Source organism: Pelecanus crispus, chromosome 5 (genome assembly GCF_030463565.1).
Source record: "Pelecanus crispus isolate bPelCri1 chromosome 5, bPelCri1.pri, whole genome shotgun sequence".
Lineage (NCBI taxonomy): Eukaryota > Metazoa > Chordata > Aves > Pelecaniformes > Pelecanidae > Pelecanus > Pelecanus crispus.
In genome coordinates, this window is record NC_134647.1 from 81,691,225 (window position 1) to 81,703,713 (window position 12,489).

Below are 12,489 nucleotides of genomic sequence, written 5' to 3' on the forward strand. Positions count from 1 at the left end.
TAGGCAGAGAACTGGATGCCACCATCATCCGCAGAAAAAAAGTAGTTGGAGGCTGGGCAGTAGCTGGTTACATCGCTTCCAGCCAGAGTAATCATCAAACGCGCCTGGATCATGATACCCTTTTGGGCAACTGGGAGCATCTTTGAAGCTAGCCTTAATGACAATGATCTTGCCACCAACTTGCCTGGGATAGTGTTCATCAGACACTGGGGACAGGTTTCATACAGGATCTGCTGCGCTTCCTAGGATTCTCTACAGAGAGAGAACAAGCTCCAGTACTGAGCAGGGAATCAAGCACCTAACCCTCTGTGTTGGAAGAAGTGGACTAGGGCTTCATGATGGCGCAAATATGGCAAATATAGGCAGTTTAGTATCAAAAGCAAACCTATTAGAGTGGTACCTTGGCATGGCAACTCAGCAAGTGCTGAGGAAACAACCAGGCTTACTTATCACACAGTCACACTAGGGCTTCCGATTCCCTCCCTGCCAGGAGTATTTCTGGGGTGTTCACATTTTCCTCTTCCCAGAACACCAGGTCAAGCCTGGAAACCCTAAGGAGCTTTTTCAGCCATCCTCACACAGGAGAGGATGACAAAAAGGCAACACTGTGTTTTAATGGAAAGTCCCTGGTGGCCGACAGCAAGAGTAAAGCTTGCCCAAGCCTAGGCGTGCAGCGGAGGTTCGAGTGGGCAGAGAGCCTGTGAAGCTTTCCTTTACTTTCCTGTGTGGAACTCTCTGAAAACCGAAAGGCCTAGAAAGTGGAGGAGAAGGCCAAAAGCTGAAGCCATGGTATGTCCCCGTTCGTTTGCCTCTCCATTTGTCCAAGTAGGAATCGGGCAGCCGCCGGCTCCAGCTGCAGTCACGCTTGTAGTACACTTCGGGGTGAGGATGTGGCGTCTTGCCTGACCTGTCCAGTTTCGCAAAGGTACTTGAGGGGAGGTGAAAAGCGCTGGCGTACAGCAGGGAAGCCTGGTGTGTTGGGGTCGAGTCAGCGTCAGAGGCAGAGCCTGGAGAAAATGCTCTTGGTGACCTTGGAGGGAGGTGCTGCAGGGCTGAGAGGTCCGGAGGTCTGCTCGCCCTTCCACCTGTTAATGCTCCCGAGCTTCCCCAAGGCCAAGGCTGTGCAGATGGCCAGGGATGCATTTGATCAAAACAGACTCAGGTTATCTCTTCCTAAGATGTAGCGCACTCTGCTTTCTGCATGGCAAACCTCAGAAATACCAAAATTAGACTTCAGAAGAGTATAAAAAGCTCCCTGCTAACATAATGTGCAAATGGACTGTCGCACTCACTGTGATCTTGGGCAGCAACAAAATTAGAAGGCAACAGCAAACAGCAAAGAAAATTGCAGCTGAAAAATACCAACATTATCCTCTTTTAATACATATTGTTAAAATGAACATTTTTAAAAGCTGAAGAGATGTGGAGCCCAGATGCTATCGCTGTATGTCTTATGCAGTTCATGATTCCAAAAAACCAACAGATTACATATAAGGGAATCTAAAATGGTATGGATACGAGCCCAGCTGGCGTCCCCATATGCCTTATGAATTCCATTTTTAGGAACAGCATATAGCATTAGAGATGCTTCTTAAACATCGCATTTATAAATAGAGTGGAGCTCTTTCACCGAAGCACACACAGAAAAGGTCTGCAAGGATCATAAAACCAGCTGCGTTCAAAACCACTGAAATGGTTCCACCACCGTGTCTGCATTAGGAACCACTCTGCACCAGAACATTCCCTGGATGAGGGATGATGCTTGTTTGTCATAGGCTCCTCACTGGGATTTTTTTCAAATGCGACCACCAAAAAGCCATTTTAGTCAGAAAATGCCAACTTACTTTTGTTTTGGCAAACTGTTCCTACTGAAAGCTTTTTCAGGTCCCGAATGGAAGAGCGAAGACCCGAGCTCCAGGGCAGTGGAGAGGTACGGGTGTGGGAGAGGTGAATTCTTGGCGCTTCTGAAAATCAAAGTAGGGTCTGGAGCTTGGCCGGTCCACATCCCGGGTGAGTCCTTCACCAACAGGCTGTGGACTCTTCTGCAACACAGCTCTTCCTCTCCCGCTTTTCAATTTCACCAGAATCACCGCTAAGGGAAGGTAGTTAACTGTGGGGATTCCTGCTTAATTGTGAAAATACATCACCAAAAGCAGTTGACTTAAAATCATCATTTAATTATACGTACACTATCAACCAAAATATACCTAGAGCAGATATCTAAAAAAAAATACACTACATATGAATGAAAAATTATTTTATTTAAAAATACATTATACAGCAGAGTGTCTCTCTTTTTGTTTTCTCACTGCTGGTTCACAGAGATAGTATGGTAAATTTAACCCAAATATTTGACTGGGAAAGATCCTGAGAGAGAAGGAGACCAGTTACAAGCTGATGATATACAGTACACTGAAAAAGAGTCATCTCTTTTAACATAAAAGAATCTCTTGGTAATCTTATAAATCAGATATAAAAAATGCAGGTTTGCTACCATGCAAAAATGAGTGAAGATTTCATTTAAATCTGCACACCGAGAAATCATTAGTACCTTGGACCCTAAATAGCTAGACTAAGAGAAGGGTAAGTGTGCCTAACATGGTGTTACAAACTTTGGACCTACTACAATTTTGTAAACACAGTTGATAGTCTAAGAAAGGTGGATCTTTCAATCACCTAAGTAACACTGTTGTAGCTAAGGGCTCTATTCTACGACTTTTCTCCCCACGGATATTATTTCTTTATTCTCTAATTCTCAGCACAACAACTTCGTGAGATACGCACTATTGCACTCAAAGATGACTTGGCCTTGCCCCGTTTGCCAAGCACTATTTAGGTAGTTGCATTTGAGTGAAAGCAGAGGTTAAAAAAAAAAAGTAAAAAGCAGGTGTTACCTGGACGACTGTGTGGGAATGCATTGAAATTCATCATCAAAAATATATACCCGATTCTACAGCCTTGTGTTTCAAACATCTTCTAACAATGATTAATGCACAGGAAATACACTGAATTATGGAAAATTTAAGGCCTAGAATGTCCGACAGCCTGCACTGAGCATCACTGTTCTCAAAGTGTCTCTAGTGCTAGCGTTGTACCAGCTGTTGCCAGAGGAAAACTTTCTGGGAGATGTTAAGAGCATCTTCAGCATCTACAATATTCAGATCCAGTTGGTGCTCAATTTTTATAGGACAACTTCACTATGAATAGTCAGCGAGGCTGTCTTTTGCCGGGGAGGCTCAATTTGATTATTCACAGCGATAAGAGAGATATGATAACATTGCCTGATGTTGAAGAAAAATCAATTCGTCAACACCGCACAGACTGACAGAGGATTTTTTTGCAAGAATATGGCCCTGAAACAGAAACAGAGATAGAAAGATTTGTAGAGAGAAAGTCTGCCTGTCCTGGTCACTTCGGCTGAAGAAAATTCATGAAGCCATTTTGGTTTTTCCATGAGTGCTCCGACATGAAAATGGAGAGTAGAAACTCATACGCACTTTTCCTCACTAAGCCAGTGACGCGCTTCTTATAGAATTATAGAATCATTTAGGTTGGAAAAGACCTTTAAGATCATCCAGTCCAACCATTATCTTAGCACCCATTCTCCCAGCGTAATACCGGGGTGTACAACAAATATGAGAAGATGCAGGGTTCCTTGAGTAATTTTTTTAAAATTATTTATGAATAGCACGGCTTCCCATCAGATATGCTGAGCTAAGAATGGAGCCCTTAACCTTTTATGGGATATCATTAGTAATAAAGAATATATCAATGATCAAACTTTCTATATTATTTTCATTTCTTTTAACCTAGATACATATATATCATCCAAGACATTCAAGAACTACAAAACAACAATTCAACTACAATTATGTCAGGAAAATATCCAAATAAATAAACCTTTAATTATGATACAATACTTAATACAGTAAAAATTGGCATTTTTTTTCTCTTCAAAAGCAGAAGCACCAGTCTTACATATAACATACTGTTTGAATGATATCCTACATGGAATACAGCGTAATACAATGTGCAAACAGCATTTTCATACAGAACGTAATATTTGTCTAGTTTTTATACACTGAAATCGCCTCAAATGGAAACAAGTTCATGCTGAATTAAAAACGTAGATTTTAAAAACCAAAGTCAAATCAAAATATGAAGTACTGTTGGAATAGGTACACGAACCATTAAAAACAATGAGAAGCCAAAATAGAGGGTATTGTCAGATAAATATAATTAGTGCTCAGTTTGTCCCATTCCATCAAAAAGTAAACAGTTAATATTTCTGCTAGAAAGTAAAGTGACGTTCTAATATTTAAGAATTCTTCAAAATGTCGGTATCATTTTAATGATGTAAAAATCAAGTCAGAAATAGGACTTCTAAAAATTTCTTATTTTTGATACACTGCAATTATCGTGTGGGGGCTGGGAAAAGAGATGAAGTCCAATGGAGTGAATATACATCAGCGTCAACATCATGTGACTTCTGCAAAGGCCGTGATGTGGTTCTACGAGTTAAAGGAAAAACAAACAGATAAAAACCCAGAAACCACACAGACAGACATCAGTCGCCACTGCGAAAACTTCTGCCTCTTGCGCTTTAGGGACAGCGTTATGCTTGGAGACCATTGCCGGATGATGCAAATAAAACGTTGTCACTGCACTGCTCTCGCTCACTCCCATAGCAATTCTTTGTTAACCGCTGAAGGACGGGATATGTAAGCACGCTGAACAAAGTAATTAGGTGCCATGGTTCTACACTCTTTTAGTTTTAGATGGGGCTTTCAAAATTAACAATGTGAATAATTGAGTTCTGTACTTTTATTGCTACCTTGTTCATAACTTAAAGCAAAATTCCTAGAAATTAAAATGACAGTTTCTGACAGATGATAATATTCTATTTCAGCGTTGATACAATTTTAATGTTGCATTTTTTTGAAGATTAATTGCTTCCCATGAGCTCGATGGCACAGAATCGAGCATCAAAATGCTACAACAAAACTGCACGCAGCAGCTGAGAACTCATATTCAAAATTTCTTTTTCAGAATCACTACAGCGTCCTCTTCGTTTGCAATGTTACTCTCCTCCTTCCTTCAACAGGACGATTCTTACGAACACGAAGACGCGTATCAGAATGTAAATATACTACGCGTGGCTCTACACGGTGAAGCTGCAGCAGCCCAAAGAGCTTTGCTGCTTTTTCATGCTCTAATCAAAGCAAGAGCCTCTGCAAACATTTGGTAGGTGAAGACTCAACTGCACAGTGACGTGTGGGACCCAAAGGAACCGTACGCTCCCTTCAGGCACATGGTACCCTTGACTGCCACCATTTTTTATAAAACGTGCAACGTGTAAAATTACTAGAGGGAATCTTGTCGTTAAGCCACGTGTTTGCTCCCCCGGCGCAAAAATGCACAGAGGGAAATAACACCAGGCAAAGCACTGCAGGTTTCTGCCATCACCTCCCCTCCTGGCGCAGACCAAAGTCAGAAGGGAGGAGGTGTAAGCTGAAGAGGAGGGGGGATGTAGATAACTCACGGAGAGTGGGATAAGATCTCCCTTTTTTTGCTTAAGGGAAGTTGCTCTAAATCCTTCAGAAAATCTCTTATCACACACCACAGAAAGTGCTGGAGAGAAACAGTGGCCACCACACAAATTTATATTTCTCCTTTCTTCTTTAAACCGCCTGGATATTTGCCTACCAGTCTACGTGGGGGGAGGCAGGCAGGCATCTTTGATTTCCTCATTACAGAAAGGAATTTAGAAGTACCCTGAGTGGGAGCACGGGAGAGCTGCCTCTTATGCCCCCCGCCCCAAACAAGGCTGGCAGCTTTGCTCCCTCTCTCGCCGCGCCATAGCTGTACCGCGTCCAGGAGGCGAGCTCTCTTCCCCCACCCCGAAAACATGCACTCTAGCTCTGCCTGTGTTCTTGCTGTATTTTACGACAGCTTTCACAAGAGAACATCGCCGAGCAGTAAGCTTCGATGTCCGTTCTTCTCCAAACCAGAATTAATATATTTTAAATAAATAACAATGATTAAACCATAGCCAGCAGATTTTTTTAAAAAGCATTAGGAAAAAAAGAATCAGCGTGCAACTTCCTGTGAACATGTTTTCAGTAAACAATATTAGCAAATGTCACCGTTTCCAGATTTTGACTCTGCAGAAGAAAAGCAAAATTAGATTTCCTAATTAGATAACAAAACATTAACATTTCAAAGTGTTTTAGTTGGCTGGCCATCTTCTGCATTCAGTACAGGGAAGACGACACATTGGGCAACCTCAATGGCTCTGGGGTTGCTGTGAGGCTATTATGACATTTTCTTCACAGTATTTAATTTTTCCTTATTTAGAAAATTATCCTGTCAACTTAAGCTAGCATCAGTCTAAGATTATTCACTTTGTTGCTAAGTAAGATGGTTTAAAAAATGAGGAATTAGAAGAAAAACAATTCCTCGTTATTTAATCTAAACAATTCTTTCAAGTCCTGCTACATGCTATCCCTTTCTCGAAGCGACACGTTTGCCTGCGATGCGGAGAACCAAATGCTCTTTCATGTGACATTAATTCAGGACTGGATAACTATTACTTCGGAAAGGAGAATGCGGTTCACTCCCCTGCCAGCTGTACTTCCAAAATGAGCAGGTCGCCATCCTTGGAAGGACCCGCAGAGCATGGGATACAATAACAGAGGAGAAAATCCCCCTTCCTCAATAAACGCTCAGAGAGAACTGCTAAGCTACCCATTGCGGAGCTATTGATTTGGACCCTAGTGGAGACTTGTCAATTTTTTTCCAATGGACTCAGCAGGGTGATGCGTAACTAGGTCAAAATAAATTACTTGCTGATGGCAAGAACCATTGATACAGGTTCATGCAACTGTCTGGGCAGTCACGCTTTTCCGTATGTTCTCGTCTCAGGCAAAACTACAAATAAGCCTTGCTGAGACGCCTTATAGAAAAAAAATCATAGAATCATTTAGGTTGGAAAAGACCTTTAAGATCATCCAGTCCAACCATTAATAAACAGCCTCCCTCTTGAATAACTGCATTTCAACTCTCTTACTATGCTCTTTTACTTCTGCTTAGATTTACTGCGACAAAGTTCAGCGCGAGATGACCACTGTCAGCAAACACTCACACAGATGCAGGAGACAAGCAAAACACCATGCACAAGACCTCAGCTTCTCCAACTCCATGGGAAATTATTTTCCCTACGGTACTCAAAAGAATTAAAATATGCCGAGGGTCTGCTCAACGGCAGCAGTTTCACGGACAGGCACACCAGCTTTCTATTTATTTCTATTATTCGTTCTAAAATGACAGTATCGGCTCGGCGTCAGCACCACGTGAACAAAGCATGCTTCACAACCGTGCTAGCACACACTAACAGAGAAATGAAAGCTTAAGGCTAAGCCTTGAGTGCAGGTTTCTGGGGGGAAATGATCCATACTTGTATATCTTCTCTTAAGATTTTAATTAATTTCTGTTTATAAGCAATTCTATAATGTTAAAGCATTGGAAAAAAAATCCATGACAACATTTTTGTGGTTTGCACTTTTCATTATACATATTAAATATTTTTTACCCGAAACTGTTATGTTCTGCTCTCATGAATACAGTTAGAAATACACAAAACCATTCATCATCCTAAAGAAGATCTTTCCATCTTTGAAAACAGGAATTTGAAAAATTGTTTCTAGTCCTTCACATGGTGGAGTTTGTTAAAAGAAATAGACAAATACTACTGTAGTAGTTCAGGCAAATGATAATTTGTCATACCATAATAATAATGTTATCATACAATTCTCTGGGTCAAAGTACATTTTATGCTTTTACTGGACGAATCACGTTTTTAGAGAAAAGAATGAGTCCAAGTGAAATTCACCATTTAAAACATTGCAGACCTGCACAGAACGCTGCCGCCACACTGCATCTGCCTTTGCTTCAATTCCACACGCAAACACTTATTGCCTTATATGAAGATGTTCAAAACGGTCCGTTCCTGATATCCAGGAGAAGAACCGAATGATGCGTGCTTTGAGGGACTTCCGTTGCAAAGGATCTTCTCGATCATTACTAGCACCTGGATTCTGTAACACCCGCACAACACGTATATTTGAGGAGGTCACACTGAATATATCGTTCCATTTCCTATGGTTAAGTATTATTTTAGTTGAACATTAGATGTGGTGGTCACAGTTTGCATTCAAACAAAAGTAGTTCTTGTACAATCCCCCAGAGGTAGATTTAAGCAGAAGAGTAGGAGATGAATGCAAATTCAAATGCTTGACATTGAAACGAAATTGCTTATGGTCTTTTATGAGCTGCCTCTCCTGGGTATGTGTTTCTGCGTGTGAAACAACGTTGTATGGTAGCTGCTTTAATATACTGTATTATCAAGAGAGAACCATTATGACAACAGGAACCTTCAAACCTGCCTATAAGCTAACGTAAGCACCTGGGCTCTAGTCAAGCCATCCTGGAGATACACATGCACGTACTAAAGCACTGTATGGATACTCATGTACGCTTACGGACATCAAGCATGACAGTATTTGGAAACTTCTCAACTAAAATATTCTGAAGCGGCAGAAATAGACACAAACCCTCTCCCCGCTTTGCCCGCAGTATGATGAGCTAAAACGTCTTTCTGTTTTGCTCTTTGCCTGTGAGCTCAGTGACAGGCGACCGAGTCTCCAGGGAGTCCCAGGGACCAGACCGGACTCCCCAGGCCACGCTGTGTGTACGCAAGTGCACGTACCAGTGAAAGGCTTCCTAGTACCAAAATGCTTAAGACCAAGGAAAAAGCAGAATTAAAATTAAAAATAGCCTTTTCTGACACTGCGAAGAAGCTGTTCTGTGTCTCGTGAATAATCAAGATGGAGTAAACAGAAAAAACGTTATACCTTAAAAACGGAAGGGGAAAGCTTCCCCAGCCTTAAAATACTATCGGAATCTATTACAATATCTATACTTACTATTGTTACAATGTTTTATCACCAGCATTTCCTTTGGCACATACACAATAGAACAAGAATTAGTGTCAAACTCAACAAGATTTTTGAGACAATTAACCCCAGATAGTCACTAGCAATTGGTATGATAGGCAACAAGAATGTCACACATTGTGAGAGGAATTCCAAAGACTTACCACCATTAAAACTTAGAAATGGCTGTGTCGGAGAGGGAGACCCTACACTATCTGTTTCTAGCTCACAGCCATGCTGGAGAGTCAGCCCTATGGGTGGAGCGCAAGAAACCTCATTGTAACAAGGAACGGTGACTGTGGTTGGGAACATGGTTTGGGCATTGCTGACCGAAGTAGCAGCATGAAGGAATGCCAAGCAGAGACTTTGGGAATAAATGCAGCTTAGCTGTCAAACAGAGCACTGTGAAGAACCCACTGTGCAAATAATATTGAACAGCTACAGCAAGTACTGGTGGTCAGACACAGTGATCATCCCACGCCACAGGAGATGAACCATAGTGCCTCTCCCAACCCAACCCTTCCTTCTAGAACCTCTTACCTCAGCATTCTACCTACTGCCCCAATTAGTCCTCAAATGCTCCATGTTCCCTTTGTATTTGATTTTTTCAAAGCTAGAATACTTTAAAAAAAAAAAAGGCTAGGGAGAGTCAGCAGCTACTACAAGACGCATACAAGCCCTCTGTAAGCCCTGGCTAATTTCAGGTGACTTTAACATGGAATAATGTCAGTCTCCCCTGAAACGGAAGACAGAAAAAATAGTTTGGGACTGCCCTGGATGAAGCTGAACTTGAAACTCTTCCAGGTACCACCCAGAGTATCCCTATTTCCCAGTAACTCTTGCAAAGGAAGAGGAGTCTCTAACCCTGGCTGCGGTAGGAAGAGAGCCTCCTCTTCGCGGGAGAGTGCCAGCTAACTGAAACATGAATTGTCTTGTAAGAGATGAAGAAGGTCAGAGACAGGAGAGAAAAAGCAGCAGATTGTGAGTGATGAGGTTTCTTGGCTTTCATTCTTTTCATTAATTCTGAGGATGAATGTAGTTAAGGTGAAAGCAATAAGTCCGCACTGCTGAGCCAGCCCTGGCAAGGATTCGTCAAGGAGACACTCTGCAACTATGGCTTATTTGAGCGCATGAGAAGTGGGTACCCGTGCAGAACAGCTTAATCACTGCATGCACCACAATTAAGCAGAAGTGTCATGCAAACAGTGATCTACCCTTGTCATTAACCAGCAGCAGCTCAATTCAGAGTATTACAAGGACACATATTCCCATTTAAGTGCACTTCAAATGTATCTCTTGACCTCCACCAGAACTCAGACAGTGGGAGCATGGAGAGCATGCCAAGCATGCCAAGAGCATTTGTTCTCCAGCAGGAAAAAGCACTGGAATAGCAAGTAGCAGATCTGGAAACACAAAAATAAGGTGCTTCCAGGTCTGTGTGATACACCATGTGCTTATTCATTTACGCGTGAATTTATAACAAAATTGCAACGAGTGAGATCCCATCTGGCAGGCATTTCTAATGAAGTCATTCTTTAAGACAGCATCTTTGAATTGCTCGCTCCCAGATACCCATATAGTTGTTATTTTTATACACCAGAGTTGCATCGCTTCATGCTAGCACTGCCTTAGCCCATGATAACTTCAGTCAGTCAGGATTTGTGCTACACTTAGTAGCTAATTTCTGACAGTAAGCTGTCTTTAATACTGGCACAGGAGCTTGCAGACTGAGAATAAGGAAAACCAAATTTAAAATAAGCCAACTGTAAATGTATGTGCATTCAGAATATGGAACTGGAACAGCCCTAACTGAAATGTAGTGAAAAGTAATTTGCACATGGTTAAAGTAGGGAAAGGCAAGCAGCACACAACTTATTTAGCAACCCTCTCTCCCCGGAGGACAGCAAAGGATGTAAAATAAGAAGGGAGTTAAAAAGCAAAGACTAAGTTAATAATTCCTATAGTGATGGTCGTTAATTGAGGTGGCTCAGTTTAGATCTTAGTTCCACATATGTATTATTCTTAGTGCTTTTTATTTAACAGGGTCTGGCTTCTATCTAAAACTTTAGACTAAACATTAAAAAAAAGAAAAAAAATCCACAAAAACTCAACACCTGAAGCACTCACATGTAAGTAACTTTTTCATCAATTATTTGCTAATTCAAATTCAAACTTTCTGAGAGTGGAAACAGAAGAAAGCGTTTCCCAACAAATAGCAAAGTCTCCACGTTATCCTCCCACCTCATCCTGTCTGTCTGGAAAGGAGAAAGGCTTTGCAACATAGACAAAGATGAGCCCATACACCGAGATCTCCCCAAGTGCAGCACCCCGCGGACAGTCCCCAATTTTACCACCTAGAGAGAAGTTCCATGACAGCAAACAGCTGCCCTCTACTGCCATAGGAATACGGGTTCAGATGGAAAGAAGCTCGTTCATATAACGGAGTCCTGGGCAGTTCACAAATGGTAGAGGTCATCCTCGAGCAGAACAAACATTATTCCTGCCACCACCCTTCCACACTCTCCCATAGCTTCCCCCACACCAGCTCAATCTTGCCTAGGCCAAGTCTCAGGAAAAGGACATTGCTCATCATGAGCGAGAGGGTGTCAAATCAGGTAGAAACACTAAGTTAACATGAGGTCTTTATCCCCAGGAAAAAATTTAAAATGTCAACAGCCAGAGCATGTGCATTTATTACCTATGATGGCTTTTGAGCCACAGAAATGGCTTCTACTGCAGGAGTGCTTAGCACGTAACTAAGACATGCTCTTGTTAATGTGGTATGTCCTAGGCCAACTGACATCTTGTTTTGTTTTGACATTTTACAGCAAGTTTACTGAATGGATTATTTTGAAGATACACATTCATCATCTAAATGCTTGTTCAAGCAAATGAGACTCTGACCTCCTTATGACAAGGTATCAGCAGAAGTAGCTTAGACACATTTGGTTCAAAAAGGCGTGTTAGATCATTCTGAGGAGAAATCTTCTTTCCCTTCAGGGAAAGGAACAACAACGCAGGGCTAGCAGCAATTCTTACTAAAGGACAACTTCCACCACTTCCAAGTGACTAAGACAGACTGGGAAGTGGTTAAAACATTTCTTCTTATGTTTAATAGGAAAACATATCAGGAGTAGTTTGGATTTAAAAGAATGCCACAGAAACATACTTTTGGTGCCCTAAATCTGATTACCTCGGCACTCTTGACAAGATAGTTTGGGATCATCCTTCCAGGAAAGCTACAGTTTTTTTAATGGTTTCTTAAAAAAGTCAGACATTACCTTTTCTAAAGGGCTTTCTACTCGGGGTATGCTGATCATGGGCATCTGGGCCAGATTATCCATGTGAGAATGTTCATGTTCTGGCTGACGTCCTCTGAAGTTATTTACCACACAAACAACCTGGAAGGGATTAGAAGATAAACAGAATAGCTAAGAAAACAACTCATTTTTTTGAGCTTTGATCCTGACATCCATAAGTAGGCAGAACTGACACC

At 41.6% G+C, this 12,489-nt stretch overlaps 1 protein-coding gene across 2 annotated transcripts in view; it reads right to left on the bottom strand.

Moving 5' to 3' along the window:
• Positions 1-4,478: 4,478 nt before the first annotated feature.
• PLPPR5 (phospholipid phosphatase related 5) overlaps positions 4,479-12,489 on the bottom strand; it is a 44,890-nt gene continuing 36,879 nt past the window's right edge. Inside the window, exons 5-7 of one of the 2 annotated variants that reach the window (XM_075710538.1) lie at positions 12,270-12,394; positions 8,441-8,444; positions 7,971-8,096 (exon numbers count right to left, since the gene is read on the bottom strand). In XM_075710538.1, coding sequence (XP_075566653.1) covers positions 7,971-8,096; positions 8,441-8,444; positions 12,270-12,394 — 255 coding nt within the window. Of the gene's footprint in view, positions 4,512-7,970; positions 8,097-8,440; positions 8,445-12,269; positions 12,395-12,489 lie in introns of those variants that run through there. The other variant, XM_075710539.1, reaches the window with a different exon arrangement.